At 43.2% G+C, this 27,577-nt stretch overlaps 1 protein-coding gene across 7 annotated transcripts; it reads right to left on the bottom strand.

Moving 5' to 3' along the window:
- Nucleotides 1-235: 235 nt before the first annotated feature.
- Nucleotides 236-25,451, bottom strand: RNF19B (ring finger protein 19B). Of its 7 annotated transcripts, none has more exons than XM_084873070.1 (10): nucleotides 24,674-25,451; nucleotides 13,249-13,454; nucleotides 11,929-12,073; nucleotides 9,035-9,197; nucleotides 8,466-8,580; nucleotides 7,310-7,450; nucleotides 6,054-6,261; nucleotides 3,284-3,415; nucleotides 1,754-2,252; nucleotides 236-457 (listed from the first exon to the last, which is right to left on the bottom strand). In XM_084873070.1, the coding sequence occupies exons 1-9, from the start codon at nucleotides 25,339-25,341 to the stop codon at nucleotides 1,793-1,795; spliced, it is 2,238 nt and encodes a 745-aa protein (XP_084729196.1). In that variant the 5' UTR covers nucleotides 25,342-25,451; the 3' UTR covers nucleotides 236-457; nucleotides 1,754-1,792. The 7 variants fall into 7 exon arrangements, with proteins under 7 accessions (XP_084729196.1, XP_084729197.1, XP_084729199.1 ...); XM_084873071.1 differs by having other exon boundaries at nucleotides 11,929-12,070; XM_084873073.1 differs by lacking the exon at nucleotides 3,284-3,415.
- Between the last annotated feature and the right edge of the window lie 2,126 nt (nucleotides 25,452-27,577).

Here is a 27,577-nt window from a genome sequence, read left to right as displayed (position 1 = left end):
TAATTAAAATCATTATCGCCATTTCCGCGAAGTGAAAACAGACTCAGAGTAAGTTGCAAAAGTCTCACAGCAATAAGAAGTGGGACCCAGGTAAGATTACAGGTTTGGCTGCAAACTCTTGCCCCTCCAACAGACTTCCTTGATTTTTATCCAAGTTAATTGCTCTCCTGAGTCTTCAAGAGAATTGCAAGTGGAGAGTTAATAATTTGCATTTCAGATTGTCTTGCCTTTTCCCCCCCCAACAGGCTTCCTTTTTCACACACATGGACGTCCTGTAGGGTGCCTTTTTCCAAAGCCCCAAAGTCCACGGACAGCATTTCCAGTTCCAGGTGCAGAGAAATGTGTTAAGTCTGGCTGCAATGCCCAAGAGAAAAGAATCTTCCAGGTTGGCTGTTGTCCAGACTCATCATCCTCATTGTAGAAAAGCACAGGCCAGGAAGACAAAGAGCAGGTGCATCTGTGAAAGGAAACAGAAAGCTATCTGGTCCTCAGAGAAAGGATATCTGCAATTCTTCCTCTGGGCCCAGGGCTAAGGTGCTAGAGGAGTTTGGCACTGGAAGTTTCTTAAATACTGTCTGAGCTGGAAAAATTGAGGGCAAGAAATCTCCGTCATCTCACACAATCACAAAGTAAGTTACTGCCAAATTTGGAATCTTACGTCACATCTCATGAATCTTTAACTTCCTCTGCTATACTTGTGCATGAGTGTTCATTTCTTAGACCATTATTCTAGACAGCACCAAAATCTGAAGTAGTACCAATTTAGCTCAATTCTGACAAATTTATAAGATCAGATAAAATGAAGTATGTTGAAATTTTGATGGCATTTCTTCTCTGTCCTTTCACGACAAATTTTAGTCAGATTCCTTAGCCCCTTTTAAACTAACTTTATAAAACTCGAGAAAGCTTTTGGAACAAGGAATGTGTGCCCGACAGTTGAACACACACCCAGGTTATTGCTTAGTGATTAGATTATGCAGAATCAGTACATTACTTCCTTCAATAAGAATACTGTTTCCCAATTTATAATCCTACAATATTCACTGCGATCGCTCTAAAGAGCCACTGAATTGCCATTCCATCCTGCCCTCATTCTGGAAACACATTTCTAGTAGTGACTACAATACAGAAAAGGGTAAATAAAATTTTAACAGGAAAACTGCACAGCTGCCTCTAGAGGGCAAACGAGGTTCATTTTAATCTACAGCTTCTCTATTTGGCTGACTCAGCTAATGCTTCCGTCTGACCACACAGTCCAAAAGAAGCCTGGTTGGCTTGGAATCCCTAGTTATAGACGCCTCCACTGCAGTCTGCTTAGAATACAATCCCTTTTTCCTGAGATTAGAAACAGTCAGATCTAGAGACTGTTAAAGAAGTAGTGGTCTGTTTCAAACCCTTGGCTCTGTAGGACTACCCAAGCCAAGGAACGAGATGAGCTGAATTACAACAGAAATCTTTATTAAAACGTGTCCTTCAGTAATGTTAGCATACATACAATATACACACATACATCTGTACACTCTTTGACACACCTCACGGATTGCCACCATTAGTTTAACCAATAAATTAAAACTTAAAAAAGGGGGAGGGTGGGCTGTGGGACTAAGGGCAAAATTTCCCATGTTTTATCTGTAAGAAACTGTAAATTTCTCAGAATTTCCCTGGGTAAAACCTGTGACCAGAGAATCCTTGAAATAAAATACATAAATCTCCATCCCCACCCCCCCCAAAAAATTCCAAAAGATGCAGTTACAACAAGTGTGCTTCTCGGAACAGGAGCTTTCCTTCCACTTCATACTCTGGCTTCTGCACCTTCTGGCTTCAGCACAGTCTTCCCCTCCGCCGGGGCAGAGAGGTTCCTATGGGCACTTGGGCTCGGCGCACCTTGGGCTCTGGGAGTCGAGGGGCAGGCTGCAGTGTGGGAGCGAGGAGAGCCGCACTCATCTGAAGTGAGATCTGGCACATCATCTGACTGCGTATCTGAGCTCTCCAGGTCACTGCGGATGCTCTCGGGCTGGGCCAGGCTGATGTCCCAAGGTTTGCTGGCCAGGCAGTCTTTCTGTTCACAGCTTTGGTGTTTGCAGGGGAGATCCTCTTCATTGCTGCCACTGCTGCCAGCACCACTTTCTTCCTCATTCTCTGCCATCTGAGCGTGAACATGGAGCGAGTCCTCTGTGCTGCTTCCACTCACCAGTGGATAGTGGGTTGGTTTGGCTTCAATGTCCACTTGTATTTCCATATTGTTGCATTCTCTGTAAAAACAAAACCCGCTATGCTGAGTCATGCATGGGTCATGATATACCTGGTGGTAAAAGCAGTTTATGGGTTCAAGATTAGGAAGGCCAAAAACATAGGTAAATAGACCAGAGCTCACTTTTAGCGAAAACAAAAATTTAACCTAACACTCAAGATGAACAACAATTAGATCCTTTTTGTTGATTTAAAACACACACACACATACACCTCTGCCAATTCCTTTAAAAAATTTTTTTGTCATCATCCAGTTTTCTTTTTTCTTATTGATTTTAGAGAGGAGTGAGGAATGGAGAGAGAGGAGAGAGAAACATCAACTTGAGAGAGATATACTGATTGGTTGCCTCCTGTACACACCCCAACCAGTGATCAGACCACAACGTAGGTATGTGCCCTGACTGGAAATTGAACCCATGGCCTTCCAGCGCATGGGACAATGCTCCAACCAACCGAGCCATACACCTGCCAGGGATCTGCCAATTTTTTTAAATGAAAAAAGTACTTCTAAAATTTAACTAAATGTCAGAGCTTCACACTATCTTACTCAAATATGAAAGTGAAAGAAGAAGCATAGCTTTTTACTACTGCGCCACAATTAGAAGAAGCCAGAAAGTCCCCAGAAGGGAGTGCTGCAACCATACCATACCAGATACACTAGCTTCTCAAAAATAGAGAAATAGGCTACAGAAGCCACAGCAAGCCAAGGGCAACATGAGAGCAGAAGCCATAGACTACAAACATCAACGAACAGCAAACTAACTCTTAAAGTTCCACCTGAATAGTTAATACTGTTGCAAAAGCTAAGAGAAGGGTGGGAAAAAGAAAGGAAAAAAAACCTCTAAAAATTAAGTGCTAACAAAAAGAATCAATCAAGAGCTGCCAAGAACTTGCTCAATGAAGTCACCAGGTACACACGCTATACCTCCCACTAGATGGTGCACTCAGCTCTAACATAAGGCATTGAGCTCCTAAAGGCCTAGCACCTAACCCCAAAATGCAATCTCTCTTGGGCATCTGCCTGGTCACATACCTGTCCTGTGGGTTGTAGGAACTGATTATGGAACCGGCCATAGCACGAGTACTTGCGTTGTCACTAATTGCACCAAGACTGGCTGTGTCTTTGGGGAAAATTTCCTTTTGGACATCGGCTTGGACTTCTAACCTGTGTAAAGAGGGGACGTTCACGTTAATATGAGACCTGGGTATTCCAAGACAATCTGCTTCCTGGCACCCAGCTCTTCCATTATTCTCTTGCAAACTGAATTGATCTGATCTCCTCCAACTGTCAAACAGCTCAAGATAGATGCCCACACATTTCTTCTCTCAAATATCTATTGAAGTCGTCCCCTCCTTTCTGTCCCCACTGCTACTGCTTAACTTCAGGCCTTCAATATCTCCTAGATAACTGAAAGTGGGCACCCTCTGCAGTAGCCCTAAGTCCACACTAAAGTACTTCCAGATCAGTGCCAATGTGGACACAGGTCTGATCACTCGAGCAAGTCCTCAACAGGAATTTAAGGTCTTCCTGATCTGTGTCCAAGCTCTCTCTGACTCCTCTCTCATCACAGGTCTCAAGTCATAATCACTCGGGATTTATTTTCCTTACACACCTATATACATTTAAAATTTTAATTCAGAGAAGAGAGAGGGAGAGACTGATAGAAATATCAATGATAAGAGAGAATCATTGTTTGGCTGTCTTCTGCACACCACACACTGGTGACTGAGCCCGCAATCTTGGCATGTGCCCTGACTGGGAATCGAACCCTAACCTCCTGGTTCATAGGTCAACATTCAACCACTAAGCCACACTGGCTGGGCCCCTACACACACTTTATACCTCCATGACTTTTCACTCTGAAAAGTTCCTTTCTCAAGATGACAAACTCATACTCAGTCCTTAACAAAGAAAGTACCATCTTCCCTCACTTTTCCAGTCACTTCCTGCTAAGTGCTCCTACCTACCTATTTATTAATCAATTTACACATCTCTCTCCCAGTCATCTGAGAGCTCCAAAAAGGAAAGACTGCATCTCATTCACTTTACCCTCCATGTGTTACACATAGTAGGAACTCAAACATTTAGCAAATTACCCCCCACGCTATGAAACTGAAGGACATAGAAGAGCCAATCTCCTACAAGAGCAGCAAACCTTGCCAATGGTGTCTCATGGCTAAGAACGCATACCTATTTCCTTTCTTGGCTCCAATACCATCCTGCTGTACTCTTAAGTATTTCCTCATAATGGGTTTCACTCAAACCCAACTGACTCATTCACTTCCTATAGAAAGCTTTCACAGAACTGGAACAGCTGGACTGGCTAAGCTGCAGTTTCAGCAAGTCAGTCTCCAATTATGTCTGTCTGCTTATTTATAGGGGTATTGGTTTTAAGAAAGCACAGCAGTGAATTCTCCAGAATGTGGGGGCGGGATCCCCTAACAAAGAGACAGCCAGAGTCATGAGACGCAGAATGGTCAGCAGCAGCCTACATCTGCACATTCATACAACCTTTAGCCTGCCGCCTGCACCTTCCTTGTGCTGCTCCGGCTTCAGATGCCCTTCAACACCCCACAGCCCAGGCAAATGAGCCGTGTGATGGAAAAGCCTGAGCTCTGCCGGAAGAGGCCTCTCACAAAGACCATCTATCTAGGTGGTTCTCAGGGGCTCATTCGTGCAAGGACTATGATAGAAGGCAACCTTCTCCCCTACCGCCCCCCCCCCACTCCCACCCCTCCCAGGCCTTTTCAAAATACAGACCCCTAATTCCCACTCCAGGAGACTCTAATTTACTAATACTGGGATAGGGCCCTGAAATCTATTTTTACAGGCTCCCAGGTGACTGACAAGCTCTCAGGTGTGGGATCCAGTCCATCTGCCATCTATTGCTTAACTCCTAATAGCCAAAATGTCATCTGGTCTGGCTTTAAACACTTTCAAGGCTAGGTAGCTAAGTATTTACTAAGGTAATCTATTCCTTCTTTGGACTCTTATAGAGATGTTCCCTATATTCTCTATACTGAAACAAAGTCGGTTTTCCTCTAGCCATGTCATCTTAATCTACCTCTTGGCATGAGTCGGAAGTTTAATTCTTTTTTTCCAGCTCAATGCCCTTCAGATATCTGAAGGTAACCATCTCCCCTGCCTCCCTAACTTATTTTGCCTCGCCCCACCCCCTTCTAGGCCTCCCTAGGCCTCTGTCTCCAGTGCACTCAACTAATTGCTTCTCAAGTAACAGCTGTTAAGTTCCTCTAAATATGCTTTCATTAGTCTGACTGGTGAAATAACCAAGCAAGTCGCCACTTTTTTTAGTCATAAAGTTTTACATATTCTCAACACAAGTTCACAGAATTCTCTTTATCTACCAAATGGGAATAGGAAGGTAACAAAGAGGACAGGACCAATAAGCCAACAAGATACAGCATAAATGCTGCTCAACTGAAGGCCAGTGACAATACTGTTCAGTCTAATGAAGAACAAAGTCTTGGAAATTCTACAAAAAAATGCATGCTTTCCCTTTATGAAGCAGGCAGCCTAATATAGTAGAGGGAGGATCTAACTATTATTCTTTACATGGAATAAGTGGAAAGAACACTGAACTTTTTATAAGTCACTTAACCTTTCTGAGTCTGTTTTCTAATTGTAAAAAAAAACACCAAACAAACAAACAAACAAAAAACCCCACTGATGATTAAATCAAAATCAGATGATTCACAGGACATGCCTGGCATAGGAAAATGGCTCATACAGGTAATGCTGTGTTGTAATTCCAACTGGCTGTCAGAAATTACCTATTGCTTACCTGCTGTATTTTCCCTTGCCAGTGGAAAGGATGCCACCACTCAGAGTTCCCCCGGAGAGTGCTGCAAAGCTGGCCGTCTCGCTGTACGGGCCCTGCATAACACTGAGTCCATCTGTAGGGCTGCCACTGGTGCTCAAGACACTGGTCAGACCTTCAATGCTACTTTCTCCAATGCTGGGGTTCTTAAGGGCTCGCCAGGCATCTGCCACTGGGAATGGAAACCAAGATCGCAATTCAAGATAGCACAGCATCAACAGTCTGCAATGACTCTTCAGGCTAGAAAATATTCACATAGAAAAATACTTATCTATTCAGTTAATGAGCAGCTACTATGTGCAGCCACCAAACACCAGGGCTTTTACTACATATCCTATATAATAAAAGGCTAATACGCAAATTGTCCCCTCAACTGGGAGTTCCACCAGGAGTTCTATCAGGAGGTAGGGCCAGCTGCCAACCACAGAGGCCCCTCCCCACAGCCGGCCCCACCCCCAATCAGCGTGGGCTGCTGGACCCCACCTGTGCACAAATTCATGCACTGGGCCTCTTGTCTGTATATAATCTCTCCAATAACTAGGCACTAATAGCCCCAATTTTAGGGGAACAAAAGCTTAGAACTAAATAACTTGTCCACATCATGGCTAGTCACACAAAACAAAAATTCTGATTCCAAGTCCATAGATGCCAGCTAATCAAACATGAAGATTTCATAATACATTTTAGGTTATGTGCTGATTCTAGTAGGAAGCTTGAAAAACCTGTGAGGAACTCCGTGATAAAGTGGAAACATTAAAGTAGAAGTCAGAAGACTTGCTCTGATCCCAGCTCTGAAGAAGCTCTTAAACCCATTTAATAGATGTTGAGACACAAGCTTAAAGGAGTTCCCATTAAATGGGGAATAACAGCCCCCACCCTTTCTTCTTAGAAAGTTGTAAGAAACCAAGTGAGATAATAACTGTGTAAGTTCCCCTGAAAATTATAAAGTACTGTGAAGATTTAAGACTTTTTTATAATCACTACTATTACCAGGGTACTTGGAATCCTACAAGTTTGTACCTGCCACACAGAAGCAAGTACCAGAGGAATTAACCTAATAACTCTGGAACAAAGAAATGAAAAGCTAAAAATACTTTACCCCCTACAAAGCTCTTTATCTGAAGTAATCCAATAGCAATCTCTCTGTAAATGTGCTGAATTTTACTGATTTTTATCTTGTGTTCCATAAGTTCCAAAGGGAATGAAAATCCTCCTTTTACCTGTGATTGGGCCATCATCTTCATCAAACTCAATTTTCACTCCCTTTCCATTCGCCGTGCTAACTCCACAACCACCTCCACGACAGAGAGAAATGGGCACAACCCCATAGACGTAAGCCAGCATAATGGGGACACCAATACCTGGAGGAAGATAAGGAAACATGTCAGCAGGCCATCAGGTTGCAACTGTCCTAAATTCTCCTTCCCAGCCTGAGCACAGACAAACCACTTTAGAAAGGGCCAAGGAAAGGCAGAAAGAAGATGGCTGTCCAAAGAGGCAGACTGGTCCTAACAGAAGGACAACTGGCCAGAATCAGAGAGGCTTAGATTAAAATCTTGGCTACAACTTACTTTCCCAGGGCTGTCAACGATAAAAAGGGGATGTATGTACAGTGCCCAGCACAATAAGTGTATGTTGCTTTAACTTTCCCCCTGCTAAAGTGCTAATCCAAAAACAAATCAATAACCAAATACTGAACAAGTGACTCTTGGCGTTAGGATCACCAGCAGTGTTAATTCCAAAATCTTACTGCTAGGTGAGGCACGAAGGCTGAGTTGTTTAGAGTACAGGCTCAAAAAAGAAAAAAGAAAAAAAGAGTATAGGCTCAGAAGTCAGAGTGCCTCCACTTCTGTCTCAGTTAAGTGGCCTTGGGAAAACGGCTGCCCCTTTCTGTTACAATTATGCTGCTGGAAGGACTAAATGAGTTAATTCATATAAAACACTCAGAACTGCTTCTGGCACATGGCAAGCCTCAATAAATGTTAGTTACATGACTGTTATTCTGAAACAAACCCTCATGCTTCCCCAAAATAGTGTGAGGCATTAAGCAAATCAAAATAAAAGTAATTTGTTTTGTGGGTTCCATTGTGAGTGGAGGGAAAAAAAAAGAAACTGAAAGTGAAAAACTAGGCCTTAAAATAATATTCTTTAATTCAACCTTCTCGGAAAGATTTCCTAACTCTGATAGTGTGGTTGATAATCATAATAATGGTACCTAACAGAATTAACTCCCACGGTGGGATTGGTATAAAATACAGGGGCCTTCAGGGTGAAACATCTGGCCCGTTGGTTACATGCTATAGTCAGAAAGCTGATGGGGAAGAAGAGAGGAGAGGGGAGAGGGAAGAGGAGTAATGGTCCTGGCCAGCTTCTTACCAACACTAACTGCAGCAATAACTGGGGATGCAATGACCGACAGAGTCACTCCTCCTGTGATAGCCAAATTCCTCTTATGTTTGGAGGTTTTCCTTCCCTCATACCTGCTATGAATCTAAGAACAAGAAAAAAATCCAGGTCACAGGTTAGGACATCAATCTTTTTGCCAAGGAAGTAAAAGAACTTGTGAATATCCCCCATATAAGTTGTGTATATTAAAAATATCCTCCACCCCAAAGAAGCATCTTTTTCACTTTTAACCTAATAAGACGAGGATGATATAAATATAGAGCAAGTTAAACCAAGAAGAGACAAAATAACTCAGGAGGACGAAGTAAGAATTTCACCTTTAAGTCACAGACTGAGACAAACCAGGCCCAGGATGTTAATAAGAACTTTCAGATCTCTTGGGGGTTTATGAAAATCCATTTACGAAATTAAGTTTATTTTTATCCAAGAACCAGCTGGTTTTCAGGCAGCTCTGAAATATAGTTCCCCCTTCCCCCATTTCCTTCAAACCTTTACCAACAAACCTGAAAATGGAACACGCACAGAACTCAATGTCTTACCTTCCTGCCAACATAAACAGGAATGCCGATGACCATGGCAGGAATGGCAATGCCAGCAATGAGAGAAATCCCCACCGGAGCACCAATCAACGTGCCCAGCTGCCACAGAATTTTCTTCTTACGGCTCCATGGCTTCTTGCCCCAGAATGTGCAGCCAGAGGGGCTGCAGAGGAAGCATTGAAATGAATGTCAATATTACCAATAAATGCAGCTGTTGTCACCAGATGTCTTGATAAGAGCAAGAACCTTCTTTTCAATAGGAGTGGTTAACAGTTATAAGAAGTTACAGGAAATGAATATATTACATGAGGGAACAAAGGACAAGGCCAGACTATTGCAGCTCTGGGCACTTTATTATTTTTTGTAAAGGCAGACCTCCAGACTTGAGATCTCTTTTCTTTTCTGAATTCTATCCTCCCTAACCCACCAATACTGACCCAGCTTTCTTGACTGATACTACTTGGGATCTTGCCTAACCTACACACTTGATACCTCATTCAAACTGCATTGTGCCTCGCTGCTACTGAACACTAATTTGCAAAGTTTTCTTGGCATATGTTCTACTATAGCCAACAGATATTGCCAACCATATTTCTAGGAATGGACATAAAAATACATTGTCACAGCCTTTTTGTCAGTTTCATACTCTGAGTTTGGCCACTTTTACACTCACCCCTTTTGAGTCCAACCATTTTTTTTTTTTAAATTTCACTGAGGTTATTTTTCCATTGATTTTTAGAGAGAGTGGGAGATGGAAGGACACAAAGAAATAAATATTGATGTGAGAGAAACATATTGATTGGTTGCCTCCTGCAACTGAGGTTATGTGTCCTGACTGGAATTGAAACTGGGACCCTTCAATCCGAAGGCTGACGCTCTATCCACTGAGCCAAACTGGCTAGGGCAAGTTCAGCCATTTTTACTTTCTTCTTTTGTCCTGTCTTCTCTACCAGATGGGATAAACAATTTTGAAAGTAGGGATTATATCTTATCCACCCTTATATCTCTATTAATTGGTAGACTATAAGTACTCAAATGTTTGCTAAACTAGAAATTAAAGTGTTTCATCCACACAAGTATTAAATTTTAAAATATTAACTCCTTCAGGACAATATTTTAATATTCACTCAATAAATTCTTTGAAAACTTATACATGCAATGAACTAGAAATTCTTAAGTCTAATTCTAGCCTTAAGAATTAATATAGTTTAGCAAAATTAGATATGTACATGAAGTAAAAGTAATGATGATATTCAGAAAGAAACATTTAAGGACAATCAATGAAAAATGAGGCAGAAAAGGCCGGGGAAGGCATCACGGATGAAATACCATTTAAGTGGCCCTTGAAGAGTGAGTCACAACTGAACAGGTTGAGATAAAATAGGGTTGCTGGTGCCCTGGCCGGTGTGGCTCAGTTGGTTGAGCATCTTCCTGCACAACAACAAATTGTGGGTTTGATTCCTAATCAGGACACGTGCCCAGGTTGCGGGTTTGATCCCTGATTGGGGTGCATGCAGGAAGCAACTAATTGATGTTTCTCTCTCCCCCCTCTTCCTTCTCCTCTCTCTAAAATAAATAAACAAACAAACATTTTTTAAAAATAGGGTTGCTGGGAGAGGTGATCAGAAAGCATTTCAGGCAAGGTAAAGAACTTTGTTAACAAGTATGGAAAGGTAAGGTAGCACAGAAAGACACAGGGAACACAAGCCTAGATTGTGTATCTGGAATACAGCATGTATGAAAACAAAATAGAAAAAGCAGAAAAGTAGATTGGGGACAAACTTGGAAAGCCTTAAAAGCCAAGCTAGGAAAATTAAACTCTATCTTGAAGGTAATGGAAACAGTCCATGGAAGTTTGCTGAGCTGGAAAAAAAACATGATTGGAGGGGCGATTCAGAGGAACTTTATTAGTTTCCTTATGCGGTAATGACATGACAGCCAACTATATATATATATATCAATACTAGAGGCCTGATGCACGAAATTCATACACAAGGGAGAGGGGGGTGTCCCTCCCTCTCACAATTCAGGACTGCTGGCTGCCAGCCACTCGCCTGCCTGACTGCCTGATTGCCCCTAACTGCTTCTGCCTGCCAGCCTGATCACCCCCTAACCCAGGGGTCTTCAAACTTTTTAAAGTGGGGGCCAGATCACGGTCCCTCAGAGAGCTGGAGGGCCGGACTATATGAACTACTAATCCCTACTGTAACACCTTGGCTGCGCTCACTGCCCAAAAAACCTGGCGGGCAGGATCAGACTCCCCTGGGGGCTGCATGTGGCCCGCGGGCCGTAGTTTGAAGACCCCTGCCCTAACCACTCCCCTGCCAGCCTAATCAATGCCTAACTGCTCCCCTGCAGGCCTGGCCGACCCCAACTGTCCTCCCCTGCTGATCCGGTGACCCCTAACATCCCTTCCTCGCCAGCCTGCTCACCCCTAACTGCCCTCCCCTGCAGGCCTCATCACCTACAACTGCCCTGCCCTGCTGCCCATCTTTTTTTTAATATATTTTATTTATTTATTTATTTATTTATTTATTTATTTATTTATTTATTTATACAGAGAGAAAGAGAGAGGGATAGAGAGTTAGAAACATCGATGAGAGAGAATCATCGATCAGCTGCCTCTTGCACACCCTCTACTGGGGATATGCCCACAACCAAGGTACATGCCCTTGACCGGAATCGAACCTGGGACCTTTCAGTCCATAGGTCGATGCTCTATCCACTGAGCCACACCAGTTTCGACCCTGCTGCCCATCTTGTGGTGCCCATCTTGTGTGTTGGAGTGATGGTCAATTTGTATATGACCTCTTTATTATATAGGATATCTTTTTGACATCCTTTTCCCTCAGTCAATAAGACTATAAAAGCAATGGACACATTTTTCAACTCACCTGAGGTAATGCAAGTCTGAGATCTCTTTCATACAAAGCCAACAGAATTCACAGCCACATACTGCACAGGTCATATGATTACAGCTCCCATCATTCATCTTGATAATGTAAGCACTACATCGTGGGCATGGCTTGATGTCATCTGCTAAGGGGCGGGAGGGGGGAGTGAGGAATAAGCAGAAAAACAACTCCAGTTAAACCTTGTTAGACTTTATGTATACTCATAGGAGTAAACATAAAAAAGGAGGCAGTGAGGAACTCTTGACTGAGAATTCCAAATTGTGCAACCCACTTCACTGGAAGGCTGCCTATGTCTAGGCCTTAGGAAATTTCTCTAAACGGATCCTATCTTGTATCAAGCTGCCTATCTCAAAAACTAGCATCTTACACACCACTCGAGCCATAATCTCAGCAAGGAGACTTCCCTAGAGAAAGATGGTTTTAAGAAAAATGGAATTTCATCAGCCAAAAGGCTGGCACAATTAAAAGTAGAGTCAAGCAGGAAGAAGAGTCTGCAGACTGGAATTGGCCTTTAAGTTTTGAAAAACTTTAGTTCAGGAAATTCATTTCTTGGACTCAGCAAGTTTCATTGTGATTTGCTCTTACCGCAACCCACAGTCCCTTCCCAAGATTCTTTCAAATTAAAAACCTAAAAACAATGCGGTATGCTATGTAGCATACACCTGGCAATCTTCACAGCAAGCTAGGAACTATCCTATAAAATGACAATTTGAGGAGCTGATGCTGTGCCAGGAAAAAGTGAATGGTAAAATCTTTCCTCCTAGCCTCTCCCAAATGACGTCAGTGAAGTAAGTACATTTATAAAAGGCAATAAACCCACTGACATTTTAAAATGTTTTCTCTGACTTGTAAAGGTTGGAACTGAATGTGTGACATTCCTAATTTTAAGGTTAATCATTAATCCATACTAATATTTCCTGTCTTTGGATCTGTACCCTACTTCTAAAAGTGTGATGCACTTAAAGCTAGTAGGAAAACACTACAGATTAAAACACTAATTAAATGTTTCTTCGCTCACAATTAAAGTTTTCAAAAAGCTTCTAGTCAAATTGCTCTCCAACCTGGACATATTACTAAGAAGGCGGAAACCAGAGAATTCAATTTTATTGTATTCTGATTTTACCCAATTATGGCCAGAGAGGGAAGTTACGTATCAATTATAATATTGAAAGTATTGCCAAATATTTTCTGATCTCTGATCCCAGGAAATACTTCGTTACACAGTAATGTAATTTCTCCCAGCTTTGGGCTCACATTATGAAGTATAAAATAGACAAATGAGAAAATGTCAATTTATACCTGGTCCCGATTCTTGTCCGTAACTGAGACCGGAAGTGTGCTTGGTCCGTACTCGAAAAGTCTGTGCCCTCTGCTGCCGGGCCATATCGCATGTCTGATTTGGATGCCATATTTGCTTGCAGTGGTAGCAGAACTCAGTCTGGCAGCCTTCCCTCCCACAGGTCAGCTTTGGGCAGCTGGCACAGCCATAGGCAATCACAGCATAACTGGGTAAGGGAATAGGAAGAGATAGTAAGAATGATCTAACCAAGACAGACAGACATTCATCAGTTCAGTGGAGTAACGCTGGCACTCCACCACCACATGTGATGTAAAGAAAAGAACACACATGCACAATTGTGCCTAACAAACTGTGAAACATATGCTGTGTGAGAAAGTCAATTTCTTCTTGAAATTCTAAAAACACAAATCATTTATTTCCTGGGGGAAAAAAGGGGGGGGGGGGTCCTATTTCACCTGAATTTCTAGCATATACCAAGTAATAGTTTAAGCTGCTTTAGGAACAGTTTGTCTCAGCAAGTTTCGTAAATAACAAGATACAAAACGATTTCCTTCCGATGGTTTGCTATATTTAAAGAGATTAGAATTTGTTTACACGGGGACAGAACACTTGTAAAATAAAAAGCTATAGCAAAAACTAAAGCAAGTATATGTTTTCATTTTTAAGTTCCAAAGTGAAGCTGGTCTGACCACAGCCTGAGATAATAGCTACAGATGGACTCATGTTATCTTTCTATATCTTTTCTCCCTCTCATTTTCTCTCTCTCTCTCTCACCTCTCCTCCTCAAATATTTACTTTGAAATATCTGCTTTCTTGACAGGCTCTAGAATCCAAGAATATCACTCATTATGTCATTAATTAATGCACAAATAAGGTCATATCTCCTCCCCTCTCTTCTGACCCACATTCTCAATAAAGATGGGCAATTCAGAATGTATCAGCACCACCATCAAACTGTTTCTTATAACTCATGTTGATTTACCCAAAATTACTCTCCCATAAACAATCCAATATATTTACAACTGTTAGCCTTTCTAATTCTAAATATGTCAACTAAATGCTCAGATTACACTAACAAGTAGACACTTATTTAAAAAAATTAAAGTAATTTACAGAAACAAAGGAAAAACAGCAGTTGTTAAATTTTACACAATTTTTTGACAGGTCAATGACTGCATGATTAGGTATTACCATTTGGGTTTTGTTGTCCCTTATTCCATGCTCTCCCGCAATAACCAAAAACCTCAAACATTTACACAAAAGGCTAATCATGTTTTCTTGAATTTATCCTATGGTTTATTTGTTTATTTGAATGTACACTAGATAAGAGAAACACAAGTTCTCAGGTTTATCATAGATTCTGAAGTTGATTTGAGGATGACACTGAAACTATCAATAACAAGATATCATCTATATATATGCTCTATTAAAACCCTTCTCAGAAAGAGCAAAGTCAACGTCTGAATGCAAATGATTCATATCCTGTAGGAGTTCTGAGCAAATCTAACTGCAAAATTAACTACTAAAGATAAACCATGTTTTTACTGAAGAAAGTGACTTGCTTGCTATTGTGTGTTAAATGGAAAAGGTACTGAATGATCTCAGAAAAATATTAAGCCAACTTCTGATGATACAAATTAGACTACCAGTCAGGAAGCCTTGAGTATTTCATAATCCATTCCTACCTCACATGGTGGGAGTAAATATTTATTCACAGATTTCCCAACCTCTTCTTGAAATATAAGAACATTTGATAGGACTTACAATATCAATTTTAGGTGCAGAATTTGGTTCTAAGGAAGTAAAATAAGCCCAAATACTCATGAACCCAACACCATCTATTACCATAACACAGAGTTACTCAGGGCATGAGATTTGGCATTCCTGTTTTGGGGCACCTGGTCTGGGCTCCTTGCTCCTGACTCATGCTGTTTGACACTGTGCTAATCAAAATCTACAAACATTAGCTTCTATCCCCAAAATGGAGGTATAGGTGCTTGTCACCTTCAAGTGTTACTAAACATGTTCTGAAACTGCATTTGAGATCTTGCCCTGATAGGAATGGCATAAAATCATAGCACTTCTGTTGTTGTTAACTTCCTTGCCTTTGTACACTCTATTCTTTCTGTCTAGAAATAACTCTTTCTTACTTGCCCTGGAAAATACATATCCATGTAAAAACCAGCTCATATGTCATCATCTCTGTAAAATCTAAATCTCCAGGCAGCTGGTTACCTACTTCATGCCTGTGCACAATTACACTCCCCTTCTCCCCCCCCCCCCCCCCCCCACACACACACATACACTGTACAATGCCTTCAGTGCTCACAGCTCACAGTTCAGGAGGCTGGGCAATGGTTGGAGGCTGCAATTTACTCTGGCATGAGTGTACCATGAGAGGCCCCTAGAGAAACACAATTACTTCATAATATTTATCACATTATATCGTAACCATCTGCATACTTCCCCAATCAGACTACACTCAAGGAAAAGTATCACCCATTTTTAATCTCCAGGGTCTAGCACTCTGATTTATGTTTAAAATACCTATGTTGAATGAATGATAGAGACCTTTTCCTGCTTAGTATTTTTACTTTTCCCCAGGGCATTCTAGCTCTTCTCCTGGGCCATTTACTCTGCCCTAAAGCAATCTTTTAAACTTATCCATGTACCTATTTGGCTTAGAGTATATGTCAGGTATTATCGCTCAATCCTAAAATTTTGTATAAAATCACTTTCGGGGTAAACTTCTGAGTTCTAAATAGGGCAATCTCCAGGTAGTTGAAAAAACGCTTATCCTTGAGAGGCCAAATCTGCCTTGACCAACTTGTCGCTTTTCTCCCAGGTCTCACACTGGAACCTCTCCCCTGACCTGCTCTCAGCTTAATCAAGCATTCAGGTTTGCTTACTTAGAAGCTAAATAGAAGATGCAGGAAATTACACGTTGCTAAGAATACAGGTATAAACCTTTTCCCCCTTAAGTTCATACATAGCATTTTTACTAATTTTATTAATTTCCCAAGTCTTTGGAAACATCATAATGTGTGACAGGCTAGACTACACCATTACCTAACTTCAGCCCTGGAGGGGAACATCTCATTAGTATGAATTTGATTATATTCCAACAGACCCTGGTAGTTAAAAGTGTTCCCAGACTGATGAATCTCAGAGGGAAGGTGTGTGTGTGGGAGAGAGATTAACCAAAGAACTTATATGCATATATGCATAACCCATGGACACAAACAATAGTGTGGTTGAAGGACTAGGGGTGATAGGGTCAGTGGGGGGAAAAAAGGGAGGACATCTGTAATACTTTCAACAATAAAGATAAACTTTAAAAATAAAGAAATGTGTTCCTGTACTCCCAAGCTCCAGGCCATGTAACTTCATTTACAAATTAAGGGTGGGAGATAGGGATCAAGTTGTCACAACAAACAGTACCTTTGCTATCTTCTTTTTCCTGGCTTAATTCAAACCCATGTCATTTCTTGGCCAGACAACCACAAGGAACTACTTACTATCTGGTCTCCTTATTCCCCACTCCAATCCAAATTCCAGTTCTAAAGGTTATCTATCATGTTACTCTTTTGCTTAAAATCCTTCAAACCTAAAGATCTTTGCATGGCTTAAGTCTGGCCCATCAGTTGGAATCCAGTCTACCTTTTCAGATTGCGCTCTAGTCATTTCCCCAGATCATGCTCCTATATTGCGAATTCAGAAACTAACCAAACCAGACTTAAGGCTTAGTCTTGTATTTTTATACCTCCATAAATTTGCTCATAACATTCTAATTTAAGATGTTTTTTTCTCTGCCCACTTCTTTGTTTGCTTGATATTTTTCAAGGCCCAGATCAAATATTACTTAAATCCTCACCTGAGGATATTTTTCCCATTGATTTTTTAAAATATAATTTTTTTGGAATATATTTTTATTGATTTCAGAGAGGAAGGGAGAGGGAAGAGAGCGACAGAAACATCAATGATGAGAGAGAATCATTGATTGGCTGCCTCCTGCACACCCCCTTACTGGGGATCAAGCCCACAACCAACCCGGGCATGTGTCCTTCACCAGAATTGAACCTGGGATCCTTCAGTCTGCAGGCAAAACCGATTTGGGCTGTGAAGTCTTTACTGACACCATCATGCAAAACCTTTCATGTATCCAATAAGAGGATTCGTATTTGTTACAATTATCGATCTATCATCTATCTATCTATCTATCTATCTATCAATCAATCATCTATCTCTTCTATCAGGTCAAACTCCCTGTAAGAGGACTACTTTTGAAGTCCTTTTTGTAATATCTAGTACTCACCTAAGGTTCAAACACTATATAATTCTCCAAAGTGTCTGTTGAATGATCAGCTGTCTGTCCTCTTCTCAGCCACCCTCCAGTTATCTGTTTCTCCTCCAAAAACCATGCTATTTGTATGCCTTATCTTTTTTCTCAAAATTCAACTATTCATTCTATTGTTCGGGGAGCTAATTGAGAGAAAAGTTGGAATATAGACAACCTAGTCTAGAGGAGCTCCCTATCTCCTCAGAGATCAAGATTCACTGTTAAATAAGGACACTAACAGAAGGCAGAACAGAATAACCATTAAAGGAATTTACCAAACCGCAAATAGTCAGGGAGAGTTTTACTTTCGCCTTAAAGATGCCATAGAAAAACAAAAGCATTTCCTGGTAATTACGTTTGGCACAATTATACCAGATTGAAGACTTACACTGCATTATTAGTATTAACAAAATTTACAGTGTATATTAGCATGCTTAAAGGAACTAAGAAGCTCAGAAAGCTCAGAAATAAATTTGCTTTCTTTTGTTCAATCCGGTATTTCCCAAGCTTATCTGATAACAAAACACTTCTCTTTCCAGTAATGTCTATAACGTTTCTTGGGAAATATTGATATATGTGAAAAGTAGAAAATAAGATAAAAAAGATGGGTATAAGCCTGTAAAGGGGCTTAATTTATAAGGATAGACCATATAAATAATGAGTTATCCTGTATAATAAAGAGCTATTATGCTACTTAGACTGAATGGCGGAACGACCTTCCGGAATGACCAGTGGGCTGGGCCACAAGGCAGCAGGGCTGTGAGGGCCAAGCCCCTTGCACAAATTTTGTGCATTTGGCCTCTAGTTAAAGATATAAGTCATCTTATAGAGGTCAGACATGAGCAGTTTTAAGCACTATGGAATGAGTACCTTGGCAAATATGAGAAAGATGTATTGGGATGAGAAGGATGATGTAGGTGGTGGGTAAGGGAGATGAAGTGAAGAGTTGTGATACAGAAGGTATGGAGTAATTAAGAGAAGAGGTCCAGAAGGCTTCAGAGAGGAAAACTCCTCTTCACTGGCTGAGAAATCTGCCTTGCTCAGGGAGCTTGGTCTTTCCTCATAAACATGCTAGAGACAAACAGGTGCTTCCTGTTTATGGGATGGTCCAGTCTAGCTGTCTAGGAAGGCCAATAGCTGATCCTACCTGCTGCAGTCAGGTGGGAGGGAGCCCTGTACAGGGGGAATCTGAAATGAGAGGCTAGAAGCGGTAACAAGATCAACTGCACCACTTATTAGCTATGAGACACTGGGTCCCATACAAGCTTCTCTGCACTGGTTTCTCCCTTATAAAATGAGTTTACTACCATGTACCTGCATGAAAATAAAATGAAATTATTTCTGGTTTGGCTCAGTGGATAGAGTGCTGGCCTGTGGACTGAAGGATTGTGGGTTAGATTCCAGTCAAGAGCATGCACCTCAGTTGCAGGCTCAATAACCCAGGCGGTCGGGTGTGTGGAGGACAACCAATCAATGTATCTCTCTCACACTGATGTTTCTGTCTTTCCCTCTCCCTTGCACTCTCTCTAAAAATCAATAATAAAAAACAAATCTTAGGGTGAGGATTAAAAAAGAATAAAACAAAACAAAATAAATAAAAATTAAAAAATAAAATTACTTATTTCTGAATAATTTCTGAAAATTATAAAGAACTATACAAATTTTCATTTAAAAGTATGTTTTAAAGATTATACTTGGTAGTATTGTACTTAATGATATTAAATAACAATGTGGGAGATCCAAGATGGCGGCGTAGGTAAACACACCTAAACTGCTGCCGTGCACAACAATTTCAAAAGTCCAACTACAAGACCGAACGTCTATCACCCAGAACCACGGGGAAGCTGGCTGAGTGGAAGCTCCACACCTAGCCTGAAAGAGGAAGGAGCACTCGGGGCACAAGCGCTGAAAAGCTGAGGTACGGGCTGGTGGCAGGTCCAGGCTGGTGGAGGGTGTTGCTTTCTTCAACCCGAAGAGAGACAAGCTCCCAATCTCTCTGAAATCCAGTTTCTGGAAAGAAGCTGGACTGTCTGCCATCGGGTTGGAAAGTGAGGGTGGTTTGCATGCAGAGCTGCACTCAAGAATAATTGCTGTGCTGGGTGCAAGATGTGGGGACGCTGTCAGAGAGGCAGAGACGGCTGACTGGCCTAGTGATGCCCTGAGACCCTGCCCCGCACAAACACACTCAAGCTCCAAGCAGCAGCTTTTGCATATGAATGGCTTTCTCTATTGCAGTTTAACCTAGCAAACTTGCAACCTGGTGCAGACAGCTCCAAAGCCTCTAAGCTCCAAGCAGGGAAGAGAGGACTGTGGCTCTCGCTGTAGCTCCTGCAGGATGGCCTAGGACAGTAGCTGAACTGCATCTCATTGGAGATCCAGAAGCCAGTGTATCTAATGATCAGTGTGAGACACCAGATTTCAAGTCTTCACATCCATAAGTGACACATTCGGAAGGCGGACTCAGTGAGCACCAAAGCACCAAAGCCCCACTGAAACCAGGCCTGCACCATAAGTGTGTCTCCAGCGCAGCAGTTCTTCCATTATAGACACAGCGGGTCCTCACAGCCAGTTGGCCTGGAGGTCAATTCCTCCCAGTGTACCAACAGCAATCAAGGCTTAACTACACCAAGACTTTGCACTCAGCCCACAAAGGGGTGTACCAAGAGCAACCATCTCAGGTGATTGAGGAAGCTGAGCTACTGGCCCCTATAGGTCACCTACCACACAAAGCCACTCCATCAACACAGGGAGGCAACCAAAATGCGGAGACACAGAAGCATGTCATGAATGGGAGAGATGGAGGAAAGTAAACTACTGGACGACACAGAGTTCAGAATCATGTTTATAAGGTTACTCAAGAATCTTCTAAAAACCACTGAGAAACTTGAAGAGACATTCAAAGACCTTAATGAGCATACCAAAAAAAAAAAAAAAAAAAAAAAAAAGGAAAAGGACCAGTCATAAATGAAGCATACACTGTCTGAAATAAAGAATATACAGAAACTCAATTGTAGATCAACATACCCCAAGAGTCAAACCAAAGATTTGGAATATAAGGAAACAAAAAATACTCAACCAGAGAGGCAGAAAGAAAGAAGAATCCAAAAGTGTGAGGATAGTGTAAGGAGCCTCTGGGGCAGCTTTTTAAGCGTACCAACATCCGGATTTTTGGGATGCCAGAAGAAGAGAGAGAGCAGGATATTGAAGGCCTATTGAAAGAAATAATGACAGAAAACTTTCCCTACCTGGTGAAAGAAATAGACTTACAAGTCCAGGAAGCACACAGAACCCCAAACAAGAGGAATATCCAAAGAGGACCACACAAAGACACATCATAATTAAAATGCCAAGGGCAAAAGAAAAAGAGAGAATCTTGAAAGCAGCAAGAGAAAGGCAGTTAGTTACCGACAAGGGAGTACCCATACAACTGTCAGCTGATTTCTCAACAGAAACTATGCAGGCCAGAAGGGAATGGCAAGAAATATTCAAAGTGATGAACAGCAAGAACCTACAACCAAGATTACTCTACCCAACAAAGCTATCATTCAGAATTGAAGGTCAGATAAAGAGCTTCACAGACAAGTAAAAGCTAAAGGAGTACATCACCACCAAACCAGTATTACATGAAATGCTGAAGGGTATTCTTTAAGAAGAGGAAGAAGAAGAAGAAAAAGGTAAAGGTAAAAACTATGAATAACAAAAAGACATCAAATATATACCTACCAACAAGTGAATCTAAAAATCAAGTGAATAAAAAATCTGAAAAACAGAATGGACTGGCGAATATAATAGAATCAGGGACATAGAAAGGGAGTAGACTGACAATTCTCAGGGGAAAGGGGTCTGAGGGGTGCGGGAAGAGACTGGACAAAAATCTTACACCTATGAATGAAGACAATGGCAGGGGTAAGGGCGTGGGGTGGGGTGGGGAATCAGGTGGAGGAGAGCTATGGGGGGAAAAAGAGAGGAACACCTGCAATAATCTGAACAAAGATTTATTATATATATATAAAGATAGTTTGCCTGTTATTGGAATTTGCCTGCCTAAGGGCTACAGGTGGATCCCAAACCTGAATAAAAGGGATTGCAAGGCCAGAAAATAAATAAATAACAATGTGAATGTTTCCCCATTAAAATTAGTTCCCTTATTTACAACTAAAATAAAATTGTTTCAAATATGGGTAAAGAAAAACTCAAATCTATTTGCTCTGTTCTATAAATATTTTGCAAACAAATCATGAAATCTTTTAATATATAGTGTTCTCGTTATCATGAGTAACCACAGTGAAACTATTGATCAGAACTCTGTAGGATCAGCCAAAACCGGTTTGGCTCAGTGGATAGAGCATCGGCCTGCGGACTCAAGGGTCCCGGGTTCGATTCCAGTCAAGGACATGTATCTTGGTTGCGGGCGCATCCCCGGTAGGGGGTGTGCAAGAGGTGGCTGATCGATGTTTCTCTCTCATCGATGTTTCTTTCTATCCCTCTCCCTTCTTCTGTAAAAAAATCAATAATATATATATATATATATATATATATATATATATATATATATATATATTGTATATAATCAAAGAACTCTGTAGGATCACTTACATACTCTCCTCATCCTGCCAAACACACCTTGCGAACTTGATAAATTTGGGTATGAGAAGAGATGGGGCCTTAGGGCTATGTCCTAGTGTTCATCCACGATTTTTACCATACCCAGAAGAGTAGACCAGCTTGACTAAAACAAAACAAGCTAATTTTCTCCCAGCATTAAAAAGAAGCAAAACCATTGGCCACCTACCCAGGGAACCCAGACACCTGTTTGGGAAGAAACAGAATTTTAAAGTTACTCCCTGTTTATTTACCACCTTCAACTGAAGATCTCAAAACACTGTGCAAGCATTAAGCCTCTAAAGTCAGGAAAGGATCAGGCTTATTTCAGGTAAGAAAAATAAAGTAGGTAAGACCTGTTAACAACAGGAATCAGGAAAGAAAATCGATTCTAGCATCCTTGGCTCTCTCAATGTTGTCCTTAGAGCACACTTGTTGAAATGACCCAAACATTAACATCCCAAATAATGCTGACAAACCATGCTTTTTAAAACAGATAGCGAGGAAAGTATTAAACTTGGTTAGAGTTAAGACCAGTGTTTACACTAGTTACATGCCTCTGAACAAGTCACTCACTTTATTTAAACTTCGGTTCCCTCACCTATAAAACTAGATCAAATTTACCTTATCATGTTGCAGGGATCAAATTAAATTATGTATGCCTGGCATATGTTGCCAGCTTGCTTTCTTTCCCCAGACTTCACCTTCTTTAAACACACAGACAATACATTAAAAAATATTATACATAAAAATTCTTTTAACTAATTAAAAAATAAATTCTGATGACAACTGATGCGACACTTGGCTAAGAGAGAAAATGGCCTAATATTTTAATAACTTCAAAATCAGGAATGGTTTGGAGTTGTCGTCAAGATTGTAAATTAATTCCTGTCCCTTTTTATTGATGTGAACAAAGTCAAGAGTTGGACTTCAGAGGAATAATAAACAAAAAGAAGCTTTTCCAGAAAGATAATCAGAGGTGCCACATTTCTTAGTTAAAATTCAAGGAAATTCACATCTCAAAAAAAAGGAGTGAATATACTATTCCAAAGTGAACAGTGTTCATTTAAATTCCTTTGGTTCAGAAAATAGATCAATAGTCTCTGTAATATGTGAATACCATAACATTTAACCTCTTAAGGCCAGTCGGATCACCAGCAAAAACTTCTAAGAGCCTACATAGTCCTTTCTGATACTTAACTGAAAGTGAAAGTGATTTACCTAAACACAGGAATTGACAACAACTTCAGAGTAATTTAGAAACCCCGTCTCGGTGAGGTTAAATAACACACCCCTCTCTAAACAAAGTCTGGTAGATAAATACAAGCAGCTAACTTTTTTTTTTACTCCCCTGAACAGTCTGTGCCGGCTTCTTCTGAAGGAGACAAACAGCAGCAGCACGGAAATCTTAAAACAGCCTTGACATACAGGCTACAATGAAAAGTCCTTCTCAACTCCCTGGAAGCAAAGATCAGGAAGCTTTTTACTGGCATTCCATTTACCCACGGCAAGGAGTCCTTAGCATCCTTCAGTCCCCAAACATGACACACGAGAATAAAAGGATCTTCCCAAGGTCAGAGAACAGGTGATGGCACGCCTGACTCCCAACCACAGGAGCCCCTTTGCTGCATGCAGCCATTCATGGATGTACTGACACAATCATATATATATATTTTTTTTTTACACAAGAGGGGAGGAGGGTCTCCACTATAGTAAATCTGTTGGTATTATGTCTCTGCAGTTGAGGCATATTTTCTCACTGACCTTAACAATTCAACATACATGGTGCATTAAAAAGACTGTCAAGAACTCGAGATCGGAGGGGCTAGGAGACACATTTCCTCCTCCCCTATCAACCTCTCCACAGCCTTCTTCTGAGTGCCCCATGGCTTCCTGGACAAAGGGTCCACTCCTCACCCTGCCTGAGGCACCGGCGTGGAACCCCCAGGCGCCCCCCCAACAGCTCGGCACAGAGGACACACAATGCTCAGGGTGCCCCGGACCCTCCCCGGGAGCTGTCCTTCCCCATCACCTCCGCCCCAACTTTCGGCAGGCAGAGGGGTGCTCAGAAGAACACACCTTCTGCGGCAGGGCTGATCTGCCTCCGGCCCGGTGGACACACCCCTCCGGAGTGCTGCCCCCTCAGGATGCTCTTCTCATTCTATCTTCTGCCATAGAGCCCCTCATGAAGGAGCGCCCCTCCCCTCTGGACAGAGGGGCCTTTACCCGACAAAAAACCCCCGCCCTGCCTCCTGACCTGATGGATAGCTCCCTCCCTCACCCACCGCTCAGCCTCCAGCCCAAGCTCTCGGCCAGGGGTGGGGTGCTGGGTGCCGCCACCGCACTCACTGGGGCTTAGGGATGGCTACCGGCTAAACCTCCCTCTCCCGTGGGTCACCCCCCAGCTGTCCCTCCGCACTGGGACGGACACATGGACGGACGGACACACACAGCCCGCCGCCGCGCCACGCCCCCGCGCTCACCCGCAGTCCGGCGCGGGGCACCAGCGGCAGTCGGGGTCGGCCGCCAGGTAGCGGCGCAGCATGAACTCCTCGTACTTGTGCATGAGCGGCGGGTCGGCGAGCAGCTGGCGGATGTCGTGCGGGTTGAGCCGCTCGCTGCACTCGGGGCAGCTGATGGGCACGCGGCTCTCGCTGATCTCCAGGCGCAGGTAGTGGCGGAGGCAGTCCCGGCACGAGCGGTGCGGGCAGCTGAGCAGGCGCGGGGCCCGCTCGGGCGGCAGCCGCACCAGGCACAGCGGGCACTCCACCTCCTCCGGGCCCGGGCCGCCGCCCTCCGCCGCCTCCTCATCGTCGAGCCCGGGCCCCGCCGCCGCCGCCGCCGCCGCCGCTACCGCCTCGGCTTCCTCCTGGGTCTCGGCGACCGGATCCGCGGGCAGCGCCTCGGGCAGCGGGGCTGGGGCCGCGTCCGGGGCCGGGACGGGCGCCGGGGTGGGCGGCGGCGGCGGCGCGGCCGGCGGCGGCGGCTCGGCCTGCGGCTTGGCTCGGGCGCGGCGGCCCCGGGCCGAGGCGGAGAAGACGCTGTGGAAGGGGAGGCGCCGGCGCCGGCCGCCGCTGCGGCACTTGGGGTCCGGCGCGGCCGCGTGTAGGGATGTGGAGCGCGGCGACTCGGAGTCCTTCTCAGAGCCCATGGCCCCCGGAGGCCGAGGGGCGAGCGGCGCCCAGCGCCGCCACAGCTCCCGCCTCAGCTCCCCTCCGCCGCCGCCCTCCCCGAGATAGAAACCCAGCAGCTTCAGCGAAGTGGTTATAAAGCCTCCGCCCCTCGCGCCGGCCCACTGCGCAGGCGCCGTGCGGGGACACCTCACAACCCCCCTGCCGGGCGCTGGGCGGGGCCGGCGGCGGGGGCGGGGCTTCGCCGCCGGTCACGTGGTTCCAGGACAGCCATCTTAAGGAGACACTAACCCCCAGGGCTTTTCCTGACCTCCTTCCCCAGTTCTAACACCGCATCATCTCCGAGGTGGGGTTTTCGATTTGCCTCTCCTTATGGAGAGTCTGAATGCCACTTCCAGCAGCTGATGCTCTAGTTACTTCATGTGCGAAAAGCAGGCAAGGCTAGATTAAGTGGTGATTCTCAACTGGTCTGGTGATTCCAACATTTCTTTTGTTATTTTGTTTTCTTAATAAGCAAACACCATCTTCCTATCTAATAAAGAGGGAATATGCAAGTTGACTGTTATGCCATGACAAGATGGCTGTGCCCACAGTGGAAGCGGAGTTTCGATAATGAGCCTTAATGAGCAATCAGCAGGGACCAGAGGCTGCCTGGCTCTGGGTCGGGTCAGGGGACCTGTGGCCCCCCTTGGGGGTGGGACTGGTCAGGTCTAGATCTAGCCCAATGGGGGTGGGGCCAGCTGGGTCTGGGCCTCCAGCGATTTTGAGGTGTATGTGGGTGGGTGAGGACTTGATTCTGGGTCCGTGGTGTGCCCCAGACTCTGACAGGAGGAAGGCTTTCATATACATTTTACTAATTTTCTTTCATCTCTGACACTTCTATTATAGAGAAAGGGCAAATAGCAATATTAAAATATTTCCTCTAATTAATTCCCTTTTAATGTGCATGAATTTTGTGCAATAAGGCACTAGTTACTTAATAAAGAACATAGTCGTTCACTGAGCATCTACAAAGCAGAGGCATTACTAGATAAGACAGACAGGGTGTCCCTATCTGCGAGGGACTTACACATTCCTTAGTCTAGCATCCAACGCTCTCTGTGAGCTAATAAACTTTATTCCTAGGTCCACCTCCCATCCTATCCTCCTGGTAGCTTGGTTACTTACAATTTGTGGAAGGGGGCTCAGCATGTTTTTTTTTGGGGGGGGGGCTGGAAATGCATTTCTTTTGCTGGTTCCTCACTCCTCTGACTGGGGGAGGATTTGGACCCAGGCTTCCAAATGGGAGGCAAGCAAGCAATTTGCACAGCATGAGAATGTATCAGGGTTAGGTTCGGTTGCAAAGAATAAAAGGAAAAAATGGCTTATGGTAGGAATTTATATCCCTCTTCAGAAAAATAAGTCCAAAGGTAGGCAGTTCAGGGCTGCTCCAGCATCCTCAGCACATGGTTTCCCATCTTAAGGGTACCTCATCTAGTTCACATTCCCGCCAGTGAGGAGAAAAAGGAAAGAAAGGCTCATCTTTTTCCTTTTAAGAAGGATGCCTTGAAAGGTCTATACATTCTTCTTACATCTCGTTGGCCATGCTAGGAAATTTAGTCTTTTAACTGGGCCCAGGATGCCCCTAAAACTAGGGGCTTTGTTATTAATAAAGAATAGTAGAATGAACATTGGAAGCCAACCAGCTGTCTTTTTCATGGAGGGCATTTAAAACCATGAGAAAGGTCTCTAGGAATAAGCCCTGAAAAACTTTAAACTTTTAAAGTGAAACAGTGGAAGAGCCAATAAAAGAAGCTAAGAAGCAGGGCTGTGAAATAGGAGACAACCAACCAGGTGTGATGTCATAGACACCAGGATGAAATGTTTCCAGGGGCAGAGTGGTCAATTGTGACAAACGCTGCTGAGAAATCAAGAAAGAGAAAAAACAAAGAAGTGGTCACTGGATTCGGCAATACCAAAGAGACCTGAGGGGGAGCAATGTGTCTCCTCAAGCAGGAAGGAGGTCTGATGCTGGATGGCTAAAACAATTCATGTCCATATATTGGTCAGAATAGGCTAGGCCAGTGGTTGGCAAACTCATTAGTCAACAGAACCAAATATCAACAGTACAACGACTGAAATTTATTTTGAGCCCTAGGCGGTTTGGCTCAGTGGATAGAGCATTGGCCTTTGGACTGAAGGGTCCCAGGTTCGATTCCAGTCAAGGGCATGTACCTTGGTTTCAGGCACATCCCCAATAGGGGGTGTGCAGGAGGC

The sequence above is a fragment of the Pipistrellus hanaki genome, assembly GCF_964339955.1.
Source record: "Pipistrellus hanaki genome assembly, chromosome: 2".
NCBI classification, from domain to species: domain Eukaryota; kingdom Metazoa; phylum Chordata; class Mammalia; order Chiroptera; family Vespertilionidae; genus Pipistrellus; species Pipistrellus hanaki.
This window is presented reverse-complemented; position numbering and strand designations above follow the sequence as displayed.